Source organism: Podarcis cretensis, assembly GCF_951804945.1.
Source record: "Podarcis cretensis genome assembly, chromosome: 3".
Classification (NCBI taxonomy): Eukaryota; Metazoa; Chordata; class Lepidosauria; order Squamata; family Lacertidae; genus Podarcis; species Podarcis cretensis.
This window is the reverse complement of record NC_137172.1, coordinates 101230532-101245343: the sequence shown is the minus strand read 5'-3', so window position 1 is coordinate 101245343 and position 14812 is coordinate 101230532. Positions and strand designations below refer to the sequence as shown.

Here is a 14812-nt window from a genome sequence, read left to right as displayed (position 1 = left end):
TAAGGTAAAAGGTAAAGGTACCCCTGCCCGTACGGGCCAGTCTTGACAGACTCTGGGGTTGTGCGCCCATCTCACTTAAGAGGCCAGGGGCCAGTGCTGTCCGGAGACACTTCCGGGTCACGTGGCCAGTGTGACAGAGCCAGAGCCAGAGCCACACACGGAAACGCCGTTTACCTTCCCGCTGGTAAGCGGTCCCTATTTATCTACTTGCACCCGGAGGTGCTTTCGAACTGCTAGGTTGGCAGGCGCTGGGACCGAGCAGCGGGAGCGCACCCCGCCGCAGGGATTCGAACCGCCGACCTTTCGATCGGCAAGCCCTAGGCGCTGAGGCTTTACTGCGTCCCACGTTGGCTCTGCAATACTTTGGACTAAATCCTAGGGCTTTATAAGGATTTCTCAGAAGCATTACATTCAGAAAGGCAGTCAAGCAGCCTCAGACCATGAAAGCAGTGCGGCCATTATTTTTCCTCACAGCCACAGAAACAAAGTCTACAGAAATCTCATTGTCGTCTCTCCCCCTTATCACATTTATCATTCATGCGTAATTTTGTGCGTGACCTCATTTATAAAGATGAAGCTTTGTTGCACCAAAGCAGCTTTTACAAAGCACAAGTAGCAACTGCAAATTTTGTGCCAACTCAATGAGAACTTTTGGAGCAGTGCAACTTTATGCGAAATCTGTCCTTAATTTTACCAGGCCAATTTACATCCTTCATGCCTGCTATTGTTGGAATCTGTCTGTTCCAAAAGACAATGGAGTGCACCTCTGTGGGTAAAGTCAAACTACTACATTAGCAGCAATGAAGTGACCTCCTCTGGGCGCGAGCTTGGACAGTGTTTCATGCTTAATCCAAACAATATTCACTGCCCTGCTTGTTTTATCCATTTTCTCTGTCTTTTTCTCTGTCTGGGCCATGCTTATGTTTTCTTTGGTTTCCTTCCCAATGTGGTTAAGCTTGAAGGTGTCACTTGTCAGTAGCTTGTTATCTTTTATAATCACGGCTGCCTGATAAAAGGGGAATTACACGAGTCAATATTGTTACGAATGGATTACATCCAGATTGTAGAAATAACCTGGAGAAGAAGTCAAGATCTAGTACAAGCCTTGTCCTTGTTTTAAGGGCAAATAGATTCTAGTGAAGAAACTTTTGTCAGACTTATGACACAGAGCAGGGATCAAAATTCCCTTCCACCCAAAACCACAAGGCAGACTTTTTAAAATGTGCACGCTCAAACACAAATGTGAAAGGGCATTTTAATGTAACATGCAGTTTGGAGACATGTACGGTAGTTTTATGAACAAATTGCAATGCAATTATTTACGAAGAAAAAAAAAGTTTTCCATTCTCCTCTGTTATAAAGGACTATTTTTAAATACAGTATTGATTATTTACTTTCAACAGATTTATTTTTCCTGGTTGTTGCTTTTCTAAAAGGAAAGCCACAGGATCTGTCTCACTTTCTCTTCTGAAAGGCATCACTCTATTTCAGACACCAAACAAGCTATTAACAGCTTCCCAAACAAGAGACTATTGATAATTACAATTCAGATGCTGTTCTCATTTATCTCAAACCTTGGCTCCATTTTTATCATCCTTTGTAACCATCCTGTCTCTATGCTCAAACAGGCATTTCTCACAAAACAAATGCAGCACAGACAACGCATTTTACTGTGTCTGCTCGCTTTAGGCAATATTCTTACAACTTTCAAAACACAGCTAGTCACGCAAACCTCTGCTCCTAGATGACACAAACGAAAATTTGCAAGTGCAGTCACCTCCTGATATACAGATTCTATTATTATTATTATTATTCTATTTATTTCACTTGTTAATCACTTAATCCAAAAGGCAAAAGTCTAAGCAACTTACAAATATTAAGAGCCAAGGCAGAACATAAAAACAGACCATTCATTACAATAAGAACAAGGCACATTCTACAGATACATAGTATATTAATGTGCTGTGAAAAAAAAAACATTAAAGAGGTCTTTGTGTATCTTTCTTAAAATTATGTTTAATTAAACCGTAACTAACACATTTATACAGAACATCTCTCCCTCCATCTCTCCAACCCAATACCACCCCTTTGAAAAAAACCCCAGTGTAACTTTTCAGGTTTCCTGTGCTGTTTGCCCTAAAACTACAATCCAGCGCAGCGCTATGCATTATACTTTAAAGAACCATGACTGCAGCTGTACCTTTATTGGATGTTGCAGTAGCAACAGTTGCTGTCACTAGAGAATCAAAGCTGCTTTGTAAAAAAAAAGGGGGGGGAGTAGTGACTTATCAGTACAGCCGTGGAAACTGTTCTCTGGCTTGCACATATGGTTCTTCTTGGTGCACACAATATCGTTTCTTTTCAATTGTGCCCTTTGTCTTCTTGCTTCTGAGCACTGGTGTTTTGATTACACTTTGCACAAACAAGAAAGTCAGTGCCTCTCTCTCTTTCACTTTTAGGAAACTGGAAGCTAGGAGTCTCAGAATTTTATTGCATCCCTGCTTCTCTCCAATGGAGTCAGGGAGGTGCATATCTTCACAATTATTCTGGGAGGTAGGTAATCTAGTATGCTTCATTCCTAAGCCCTTGAAGTGGCTAGCAACTTCAAGACAATGGATTGGAATGAAACAAGAATGAATCATCCAATTAACACGGTGTTATAAAGGTAAAGGTAAAGGGGCCCCTGACCATTAGGTCCAGTCGTGACCGAATCTGGGGTTGCGGCGCTCATCTCGCTTTATTGGCCGAGGGAGCCGGCGTACAGCTTCCGGGTCATGTGGCCAGCATGACTAAGCCGCTTCTGGCGAACCAGAGCAGCGCATGGAAATGCCATTTACCTTCCTGCCAGAGCGGTACCTATTTATCTACTTGCACTTTGACGTGCTTTCGAACTGCTAGGTGGGCAGGAGCAGGGACCGAGCAACGGGAGCTCACCCCGTTGTGGGGATTCGAACTGCCGACCTTCTGATCGGCAACTCCTAGGCTCTGTGGTTTAACCCACAGCGCCACTAATTGTGCACTACCTCAATATTTTTAAATGAGTTGACTGTTTACAAATAGTCTGATGTTTGTTTGTTTTTTTGTTTTTAAAAAATGTTTCACCTAATTCTGCATCTATCACACATGTATTCCTTTCTCTGGTTCCCTCTCAGCACATATGTTTGAACCGCAATACCTTAAGTAATCAGTATGAATGGGTGTGTTTGCAAAATATCAACTCCATTTCAGAAAATAGGTTGGCTGCATTCTTGTCATCACAAAACTGCACATTCATATATGTAACCTTTCGGCATTTAGCGCGCACACACCCACCCAATCCCCTGTTACATTCCATAACAGGAACTGAATTCCAAGCACAGCATAATTCATAACAAATGGGGAAACCATTTTAGAAGAAGTGCTTCAACTCTAAAGGCTGGCGTCAGTGAAGGAAGTCACTTGGTGGAATCTCATCATATTCAAAACACATGCTATGAGCAGGCCCTTATGCCTATGCATTCATTGAGGGGATTGTGCAGGAGAAAGTTAATGCAGGTGAAAATGTGAAAAGAACAGGCAGGCACGCAATCAGTTCAAGCAGATGGCTTTTAAAATACAACGCAAACATTGTGATTTTCTCTCTTTCTTTTTACCTTCAGGTGGTGGCGGTGGAGGGAATCCTTCTGTGTCCATGCTTTTGTGTACTCTGTCTATTGTGGTTCCTTCTGAAAACACACAATAAATGATCCTGCAGAAAAACATTTTTAAAAGAACAAACAAACAGGTATTAATATTATTGAAATTTCCTGTTTGTCAGATGCAACACAGCAGTTCTCAACCTGTGGGTCCCCGGATGTTGTTGGACTACAACTCACATCATACCTGACCACTGGCTAGGAATGATGGGACTTGTAGTCCAAAAACAGCTGGGGACGCACAGGTTGAGAAACACTGAGCTAACACAAAGATCTGTACTCTAAGCGGCTGAAGTTGAGCAAGGGATTCCAGCTCTCCTGCCTCAATACTACCAGATAGGAAGAGTTTCATAGTGCAGGTACAAGTTGGCTGCAGTTGCTGGGAGACCTCCAGTTGTTTATACTGGCATAGATGTTACTGAATGGCGCCACTTGCTAGAGGCACAAATGCAGCATGGTAGTGCCCAATACCACCTCAGCTCATTGGCAACCACTCACCATCAGCACTGAACCCTCCCCTTAACCCTCCATGTGCAAAGAATGGCTAGGGCTTATATGCAATTAAGAGAATGTGATCTGCACATTTTAGCAAATACACCTCTTTCTCTCTCTCTCTAAAAAAAGAGGGGACTCACAAGTACCACACGTCTACCATAAGTCTATAGTTCGCTTGTTCTGTATTTGCATGTTCTTTTAGTAGTAAAATCCTTTTAGTGGTGCAGCTTGCTACCACACCGTTTTCAATTATAAACAAGACGACTGGGCAAGTCTTCAATTATTTCTCTCCAAGTTCCTTGTAGGGAGAAGACCAGAGCATACAGGAACCCTTCAGAGTAGTGTCAACGCTTCTTTCATTACTTTGCCAAAAAAGCTCTTTCTGACTGTGTGTGCTAAGAATCACATATGTGAATAGGACGTAAGAAAAAGAACCTCCCTTTCAAAGCAAGTCATACAGCATGATGCCACATTAAAATCACATACTATTTTCATGTAGGAAAAAGTATGCACAGTGAAGTCTGTTTTGGTTTATTTATGTTCACGTCAGAAAGCCATAATGGCTTTCTAGAGCTTCCTGCTTACATGTACAGATGGCATTTCAAGTTCATGTGTGTGATCTTCGCACATTAACACAAGCAATGTTAAACCATAGTTCAAACAAGTAAGCCAACAACAAACCATGGCTTATTTTTGCTAAAACCATAGTTAATAAACCATGGTTAAGTCACTGGCCTGGATTCACATGCAACACTAAATCTTGATTTATTATTAAATAAATAATAAATGGTTTATTATTTAAACCATGATTTAATGTTACATGAAAACCAGGCCTATGTGTACACAGATTACCCTACTCAGCAGTGACCATCTTGTGGAGAGAGGTATTATCTGTACATAATTCTTATGCAACAATGCAACTTCGTTGAAGTGTTGATGTCTTTAGAAGACAACTGAAGGCAGCCCTGTATCAGGAGGCTTTTAACGCTTGATGTTCTTATTATATTTATAGATATGCTGTAAGCCACCCAGAGTGGCTGGGGAAACCCAGCCAGATGGGCGGGATATAAATATTAAAATCATTATTAATTATTATTATTAAGATCTAATGAGCAACTCTGTTTTACTTTTGCATTTGCACCACAGATGGCTCATATTAAATGTTTTCCTTTTGACTATTATTTCTTTCTTATAGGATATGCACAGCTGAAGTTCACAGCGGAGGTTTTTTTTTTATTAAACATCTTCAAAGTTGAATACATTGAAAATAAAGAACCACTTGTTCCATATTGCAAGGGTGTTCAGATGCCTCTCTGCAAAGGCAGACAATAAGTTCCATCCAACCGCACTAATTTTTGCAACACTCTTACAAATCTGGAGAGAAAAGTGCTCAGTCGCCAGTTTTTTTTTTTAAGTCACATAAAATGGCACAGTGGCTCGTGTGGTTTGATACTTCACCGGCAATACACATTACAGTGGTACCTCAGGTTAAGAACTTAATTCTTTCCAGAGGTCCGTTCTTAACCTGAAACTGTTCTTAACCTGAAGTACCACTTTAGCTAATGGGGCCTCCCGCTGCCGCCGTGCTGCCACCCCGTGATTTCTGTTCTCATCCTGCAGCAAAGTTCTTAACCCAAGGTACTATTTCTGGGTTAGCGGAGTCTGTAACCTGAAGCATCTGTAACCTGAAGCGTCTGTAACCTGAGGTACCAGTGTACAAGCATCCTACAGATGCAACAAAATCAGGAAGGAGGTAGCGTGTGTGAATGCTACTCCGTAGGAAACGTATTTACTGGGGACAAAGCCCCACTTACCTGTATAGCACTGTAAATATGCTCAAGATCATGATGTTAAATTCTTCAGATTCTATTCCACTTGCTAATCCTCAAATCTCGGTCACTTGCTTGTCTATATTCCGTCTATCTGGCTGGCTGCTACTGTGGGAATTCATTGGGTCGTCACTCCCCCCCCCCCTCTTTCCCACATATCATGCCATGATCCTTTATTAATGCTGCAATCTTATCCAGTGGTGCCTCTGGTTACTCACGCTTCTGGTTACGCACGCTTCCGGTTATGCATGCTTCGGATAACGAGCTCCGCTAATCCGGAAGTAGTTTCTCCTGGTTGCACACTTTGCCCCAGGATGTGAGCGGAAGTTGCGTGCCAGAGGCGCCATTAGCGAAAGCGCGCCTCAGGATACGAACGGTTGCAGCTTAAGAACGGACCTCCGGAACGAATTAAGTTCCTAACCAGAGGCACCACTGTACATACTTACCTGGGAATAAGTTCCACTTAACATACAAGGAGATGCGTTAAGGGTTTAATAATATTTATTTCATTTAAGCATTTTTTTATTAAAAAAATCACTTTAATTTAAAATTTAAAATTTAATTTAAAAAGGGATCTAAAGCAATCTAGAGTGGTACCTCGGGTTACATACACTTCAGGTTACATACACTTCAGGTTACAGACTCCGCTAACCCAGAAATATTACCTCAGGTTAAGAACTTAGCTTCAGGATGAGAACAGAAATCGTGCTCCAGCGGTGTGGCAGCAGCAGGAGGCCCCATTAGCTAAAGTGGTGCTTCAGGTTAAGAACAGTTTCAGGTTAAGAACGGACCTCTGGAACGAATTAAGTACTTAACCCAAGGTACCACTGTATATAAAACTGCACACATCCTTTTTCCTCCTTGCTTTCCATTGTGTGCCTTGAAAGTTGAAATATCTGTGGCATCTTTTTATCCTACCAGTCACAGCTTTCCAGCTGTCAAAGTCCTATGGCGCAGCACATGCACCATTTTCAATTGCTTCAAGTTTCTTCAGTTCCATCTCCTTACCCTATTTTACAGAGGCTACTTCTGCTCTTTAAGGTACCTATAGGCCAACAGGATGGGGTATTGTTTACGGGTTGGTGCTAATGTCAATGTCTAGTTTTGAAGATCCATAAGTTTTTGCTGTTATCTTGATTACGTTCTTGCATTTTTATTGTTAGATCATGTAATGAATTATCAGTGGGCTGTTTAATTTTATTATAAAGTGATTAATATGAGATGCTTGCATTACCCTATTGATCTATTTAAATTCTGTTGCAAACTTACATAAACTTTTTTGATGTTGTGAACTGTTTTGAGCATGGTTTACCATGGAAAAGCACCAAGCTGTTCAAATAAAGATGGCAGCACAATTATTTCAATAGTTACATGCTAGAAACAGAACTGCTGCATTTTAATGATTATGCAATGTCTAGTGCAACTTAAGACAAACCTGTGAATATATATCTATTTTACACAAACTGCATGACTGCTTCAGATGGATCTGGGCACTTCAAATCCACTTTAAAAAATACAGCAATTGAAGGAGTTCCTGTTATGAAAAATATCCTAAATAAATAAATAAATCCATAATATGGTAAGTACATGACATGAACTCACCCATTTCAGAGTTCATACTACATTAGACTTTATTCTTATACTTTAGAATAAGTGATCTGTTACCCCCTGAACTTCAGCGTAAGCCAATTATAATGGACATTGCTATATCTCTGCTAAGGTTTTTCTATTTATTACAAATTGCTCATGAAAAATCTTTATCACTCTAGAAAATAGTTCAAAGGCTCTTTTTTCCTACCATAAGTAAGAAACAGAAAGCAGAACATAACCTTGAACGTTACCATAATACCCAGATGTTTGCCTCAAGAAGCAAACGCTTTGTACAATACACCAAATAACTGCAACATTTTTCTCTAAAGATAGAACCTCTGTTCTCTGGAAGACAGTGTTGCTTGTGCAGTCACCCTAGGTTCGAACCACTGTGTTGAAACTACTCACTGCTTCCCAAAGCCTTTATCGATGCTACGAAGGATAAAGCATTATGCTAATATACAGACATTTCTGTGGCTGCGTACTTCAGCTTCGCATTATTCACATTTGTTCATTCTATAAAGGCAAGTATTTCTTACAAATCCCCAAGAATACGTTGAATAAGGCTGTTGTCCTATACAGGGCCAACATGAGAATAAATCCTGCTGAAGTCGATAGGAATTGTTTTCAAGATGACATGCACTGGAAGGCATGCTACAAGCCCACACATGGTTTAAGTCAGCTTTGTTTTAAATAAGCTCATATTTTTTAAAAAATAATAAAATGGGGAAACCTACAGTGGTTGACGTAGTCATTCAATTTAATACTCTCCAGTATTATTTTGTTGTGCTGATTTGACCGTTCCATCAGTGCAAACATTCCTGCTTGCCAGACAGGATGATGGAACGGTCAAATTAGCAACCCCCCCATGTGTTATTCTGGGGGTTCTCCCAACCTCCTAGAGCAGATTTATAATAATAATAATAATAATTAATAATAATAATAATTTATTATTTATACCCCGCCCATCTGGCTGGGCCTCCCCAGCCACTCTGGGCGGCTTCCAAAAGAATATTAAAATACTATGATACATCAAACATTAAAAGCATCCCTAAACAGGGCTGCCTTCAGATGTCTTCTAAAAGTCTGGTAGTTGTTGTTCTCTTTGACATCTGGTGGGAGGGCATTCCACAGGGAGGGCGCCACTACCGAGAAGGCCCTCTGCCTGGTTCCCTGTAACTTGGCTTTAGGTGAAGTGGGGGGGGTACATGGGGGGGGGGAGAAGAGAGGGGACTATCTCATTGCACTAGCATGAGTTATTTTGGTAGCTGCTGTTAGCAAAGCAGGTTAACAAAATCCAACTCCATGCTTCAATCTGTTTCTTGCTACTCAAACACTGCTCTTACATTGATCCGGTGTGAACTGATCAAGCATCCTTGTTAATGTGCACAGCATAGACTGTGAAATCCCCAGTTCAGTCGCAACATCCCCACCACATAAACACAAGATTACTGTTTACTTATTTGAAAATTTCTATTCTTCTCACACTGGGTGGATGGTACTGCAGAGTACTATCAAGGGTTATCAATAACCTACACAAAGTACTTTGAACTTCAGTATTTCTACTTTCAGTGATATGGCCTTCATCTCCCACCTCCATTTCTTTTTAAACTTTACGAGATATTAAGATCATTGGCTTCCATGGTTATCACCCCTCTGCCTTCACACAGAAACTGTATGCTGTGACATTTATTCCCAACTATTCCAGCCCAACCCTGCAAAGCATTTTCTGGTAACATGACTAATCCCTTTCAAAATCAATATGCCTTTTGTTTAAATTGTAGAAATATTCAGGCGAGAGATAGCGCACTGTAAGGGACCCTTATGTGAAAATATTCAGGAGAGAGTGTGTGTTATAAGGGAAACAGTGAGCCCCAACAAAGGGACTTCAGTGAGTCCAGTGCAATAATTTATTTTTTTTAAAAAAAATTCTTACAGCACAAGGAAGTTCCTCCCACCTGCTCCCCCCCCCCATACATACATCTTAAGATTCATGTAGTCCCATAGATCTAGACAGAGGTCAGCAAACCTTTTCAGCAGGGGGCCGGTCCACTGTCCCTCAGACCTTGTGGGGGCCGGACTATATTATATTTTTTGGGGGGGATGAACGAATTCCTATGCCCCACAAATAACCCAGACATGCATTTTAAATAAAAGGACACATTCTAGTCATGTAAAAACATGCTGATTCCCAGACCATCCGTGGGCTGGATTGAGAAGGCGACTGGGCCAGATCCAGCCCCCGGGCCTTAGTTTGCCTACCCATTATCTAGCACATATCCCAATCCTACAAACTCAGACTTCAGGCCCATAGAATTCAGCTCCTCACATATTCTATGGCACAAGAGCCATACTGTAGATATCATCATTCACGGTTGCCATGTCTAAGGCTTAGCCACGAACATCCCTGTAACTCTAGCAATGCCTCTCAAAAGATCTCAGCCTGCAAGTCATTTACATTACTCCCCACCAAAACCTCCCCATGTCTGAAAGCACCCACCGCCCACTTACAAATTGCCACTTGTTGAGCTGCAACCCTTTCCACAGTTCTCAAGAGCCATGGAAGTTCTCGAACCCAGGCTTTGTCCTGCAGCTGCCTCAGACTCTGTACCTTCCTTCTACACACTGGAATACGCCTTTCTGTAGCTTCCCAAAGAGGCCAGGGGATTCAGTTACACTTCTATCAAACTCCTCATGGCCCTCTAAGCAACCTTGGCTGCCTTTCCAAAACCACTAGGTCTACAGGCTTCTACTAAATCACATCAAGCAAACATGTTGGATGGTGCACAACTAATTTACTCCATCCGGGTAAATCTAGCCTCCAAAAATATATATCAAGTCTCTACACTTTACCCACAAAATGCCAGTGGCAGTATACTCAGCCAAGCAGTTAAACAGAGGGACAAGGGACCCAGATGGAAGGTTCTCTCTGCTGCTTACAGCGGAATGCTGAATACATCATTTTAACTCAGCTCAGCTTGTATTACAAACCTTGAATTTCACTGAGATAATGAAATCCAAGGTTTGTAATTTTTTATCTCAAAACAAAAGACTGATTTTCCTAAATTATAACAGGCAATTATGTAGGAAAGATTATGGACGCTGACAGGTACGTCCCGTTCCCCAAAGGAACTATGGAAGCAAATGGGATTAGCATATTGGGACTTCCTGAAATATTTTATTTATCTGAAGCAGAGCAGAGCCAGCTTGGTGTCCTCTGGATGGAGGTTTGGTGCTCTCCCAACTCCCATCTGTCCCATCTGGCCAGCACAAAAAAATGGTTAGGGATGGCTGGAGTTGTTGTCCGAAAGAAGTGGAAGACACCAGGTTGGGGGGTGGCAATCCCTAAACCACAGGTAAGATTAACTACAGTCTCTTCACATTTACACATTACAAATCACAACAAACTGAAAATGGAGGCCGAAGCTCCTGATCTCTTCCTTGCACTTGTACCATAGCACAGGGGTGTGTGTGTGTGTGTGTGTGTGTGTGCACGCATGTGTGTAGCTTGGATGCCAAAGACTCATTCACATGATGCTTAATTATGGTTCAGCATGAAGTCTTAATGCAGCCAATGTATTTGTAGCAGTGTTTTACAGTTGCATTATTATTACAATATATGGCAAGGTACCTATTAATAGTATCTGTTGACGGTACAGCACCTTCTTTTTAAGGCAATGTAGGTCATATTAGTTTGAAAGAAACAACTAGATCAGCTATACAGTGGTACCTCGGGTTACATATGCTTCAGGTTACATACATACACTTCAGGTTACAGACTCCGCTAACCCAGAAATAGTACTTCGGTTTAAGAACTTTGCTTCAGGATGAGAACAGAAATTGTGCTTTGGCGGCGCGGCGGCAGCAGGAGGCCCCATTAGCTAAAGTGGTGCTTCAGGTTAAGAACAGTTTCAGGTTAAGAACGGACCTCCAGAACGAATTAAGTACTTAACCCGAGGTACCACTGTATTCTGGAGAAAAGCCTGAGTGGTTTTTTGTAGTTCTTCTCAAATTGACCTTGCATGCATTCATTTCCTAAAGTTATTTGCATCAAGATTTCAAATGGAATGGCTAAGTAATCAAAACACACTTCTCTATAGTTAGGGCTAGCAGACTTCTCCACCCCCACCCTGAATATAAATCTTTATGTCTCAGGGTCATCAGTTACTGCTTAGTGTGCCAAGTGATGGGTAAATATTAGGGTGTGGGGGAATGTCGCCGAACAGATTATTCATCAGTTGTCACTTTGTCACCTTTTCAAGCATCTTTTTTCTGATCGCAGTCAAAGGTGATGCAACTGGCTCCCGTCAGCTATGGCTATAGTACGGCACACACTTCATAGTAAATTCATTAAAATCAGAGACATTACTTCTGCAAGTTGGTTCTTATCCTATACCAGCAGTTAAAGAGAAGTAGTGAGCAATGCAACATCAAGGTCACATATCGTAACTCTATTTGCTCCCGTGAAAGAAAAAATCACAACTTCTGCAACTCTGGCATTACTGCTCATGTGAATAAATTGCCCACATGAGTATTTTAAGTGCAAGTCAGCTGCCAACATATCAAACTCAACTGAATAAGCACACCTAGGATCGAGCTGCTAGCTTCACAAAAGGTTAAATAATGTACACTGAGCAAATAGAGTCCTGGTGCTCTTAGAATTCAGTAAAGAACACGTCATTTATGGCTGTTAGAAGGAGGTCTTAGTGGGGGGAACATAGCAAGGCTAATGAATATATTTACTTTGACTGTAGTGTAAAGGACCCCTGACCATTAGGTCCAGTCGTGGCCAACTCTGGGGTTGTGGTGCTCATCCCGCTTTATTGGCCGAGGGAGCCATTTACCTTCCTGCCAGAGCCTAGGACTTGCCGATCAGAAGGTTGGCGGTTCGAATCCCCGCAATGGGGTGAGCTCCTGTTGCTCGGTCCCTGCTCCTGCCAACCTAGCAGTTCGAAAGCACGTCAAAGTGCAAGTAGATAAATAGGTACCGCTCCGGCAGGAAGATAAACGGCGTTTCCGTGCGCTGCTCTGGTTCGCCAGAAGCGGCTTATTCATGCTGGCCACATGACCTGGAAGCTGTACGCCGGAAGCTGTACTCCCTCAGCCAATAAAGCGAGATGAGCGCTGCAACCCCAGAGTCGGCCACAACTGGACCTAATGGTCAGGGGTCCCTTTACCTTTACCTTACAGTTCAGGGAGACATAGTAAGTTAATGAAACAGGCCCAATGAATGAATGAAAAATGAGGTGACCCATTTTCTCTGTGCAATCAAAGTGAGGATTTTCTCGTGCAGACTCGGCAGTTTATACTAGACACAGGTGAGTGACCAGCGGAAATAAATTAATTAATTTTATAGCATTTGTAGGATGCCTTTTAAGAGGAAGTACTCTCTAAATCAGCTTCCATCATAAAAAAAAAATTAAAATTCAACATGTACCAAGTTATCCAACCATTAAGGTGATGCCTGTAGTTCATGTTTCAGGATGCTATAGCCAGCAGCTTTTTTTGCAGACTACAAAGCAATCTTTAATCATCTCTGCAGACACAAACTGGTTAAAGCTGCACAATTGACAGAAACACAGTGTCTTGATTTAGTTCTTGCACCTTACATTGGTACTGCTATGCTGCAGAGGCATTCCAGTTAGGTGTGCATCAATCCTATCTTAGGCAGGTTTACTCAATGCTGATACACTTTGTTAAATGGGACTTACTTATATATAAACATTCTACAAGCTATATGCATGTCTTGATTTTAGTAAGACTTGGGCCACAATCTGGCATAGTTGAATACACTTAAACTGACTTATTTCAATGGACTTCAGTACACCTAACTCTCGACTGGATTGCAGCCAGAGAGAAGTGTGCATGAAACTAAAATCCACAGATTTAATTCAACAAAATTAATTGTTTTCTCCCTGACTTATAAGTTATTTTGTTTGTGTCAGTTTACATAAACATCTTACAGCATCGTAAGTCATCTATCATGTATCAAACCTCAGAAAACTCTTAAAAAATTTCTAATGCATGCCTTGTAAAACTTCCCTGTCTGAGTAATATAGGCAATGCAGATACTTATAAATATGAAATAGTCACATATCTTTTTCATATACTTTAACGTATTAGGCATAGATTAATATTCAATTATGCGTACTCAGTAGAAAAATGGCAAAATCCTATGGGTGGTATTAAAGTTTCAATCAGAGTAGACCCACTGAAATTAATGGGCCTAACTTAGTCATGTTTATTAATTTCAATGGGTCTATTCTGAGTAAAACTTAACTGAATACCATCCTAATTTATTAAATGCTCCTTATGCACAGTCTATTCCAGTCCCAATTATTCCAAGCTCTTTCTCAGTATATTGCATGATTCCCTTCCATTTATTTAAGGCTTCATAACATCAAACCAACATTTAGACTTAAAAATAAATAAATAAAATCCCAACAGTTAGCTAACAGCGTCTTTCTCCTCCAAGTCCATTTCTTCGCAGACCTGCTGAGCCAACAAAAAAAGCCACGAAGCGCTTTGCATCTGTGCAGTGCGCAAAGAGGGATTTTTGGGCCATGACACCACCGGTTTCTGAATCCAGAAGAAAGCTACACACCCACTCGCAGATTATGAATCACTAACTCTCCGTGGGGGGATCCCAAAGAGGGGTGGGGTGAGAGAGAGAGAGGGAGGGAGGGAGGGAAAGGGAGCAGGGTGGAGAGGCTTCTCCTCCAATACAAAACAAGCCTTCCAACTTTTCTCGCTGGCAAGGAAACAGCAGCAAGATGCAGGGTTCTGTTTTTGGAGGGATGGGGCATGGGGGCACCTGCCTGCCAAGGAGGCAGCAGTTGCACCGCAGCAGCGCTTCGGAGTCCGGACCCGTCACTGCGCTTCCACGAGCCCTTTCTCTTCTTCCTCCCCAGGGCGCGCCAAGAAGCCCTCTCCGCCAAGATGCCAAAGGCGCACACAAAGAGCCACTCGGGCAAAGCTCCGAAAGCCCTGCCCCTTCGACAAAAAAACACACACCCCGTTTTATTTTTTTCACCTTTCCAGCGTTCAGGCCGGGGAGAGAGAGGGAGCCAAGCGCTGCCTGCCGCCTCCTTCTCCTTACCTCACTTAGCGGGTGCCAACTCGGACGCCCCTTCGCAGAGGCGCGCGCGCTCGGAATATGGATACAGCATTTCCCAGCTCATCCATCCACACACACAGGATACCCAGCCTTCAAAGCTGGGAGCC

The 14812-nt window shown here is 42.1% G+C and overlaps 1 protein-coding gene across 6 annotated transcripts in view; it reads right to left on the bottom strand.

Moving 5' to 3' along the window:
• The window catches only part of ARHGEF10 (Rho guanine nucleotide exchange factor 10), a 97503-nt gene extending 82691 nt beyond the window's left edge, over nt 1-14812 (bottom strand). For 4 of the 6 annotated variants that reach the window (XM_079969649.1, XM_079969652.1, XM_079969653.1 and 1 more), the window contains exons 1-2: nt 14688-14812; nt 3633-3727 (exon numbers count right to left, since the gene is read on the bottom strand). In XM_079969649.1, coding sequence (XP_079825775.1) covers nt 3633-3672 — 40 coding nt within the window. In that variant the 5' untranslated portion in view covers nt 3673-3727; nt 14688-14812. Of the gene's footprint in view, nt 1-3632; nt 3728-7433; nt 7455-14471; nt 14496-14687 lie in introns of those variants that run through there. The other 2 variants (XM_079969650.1, XM_079969651.1) reach the window with 2 other exon arrangements.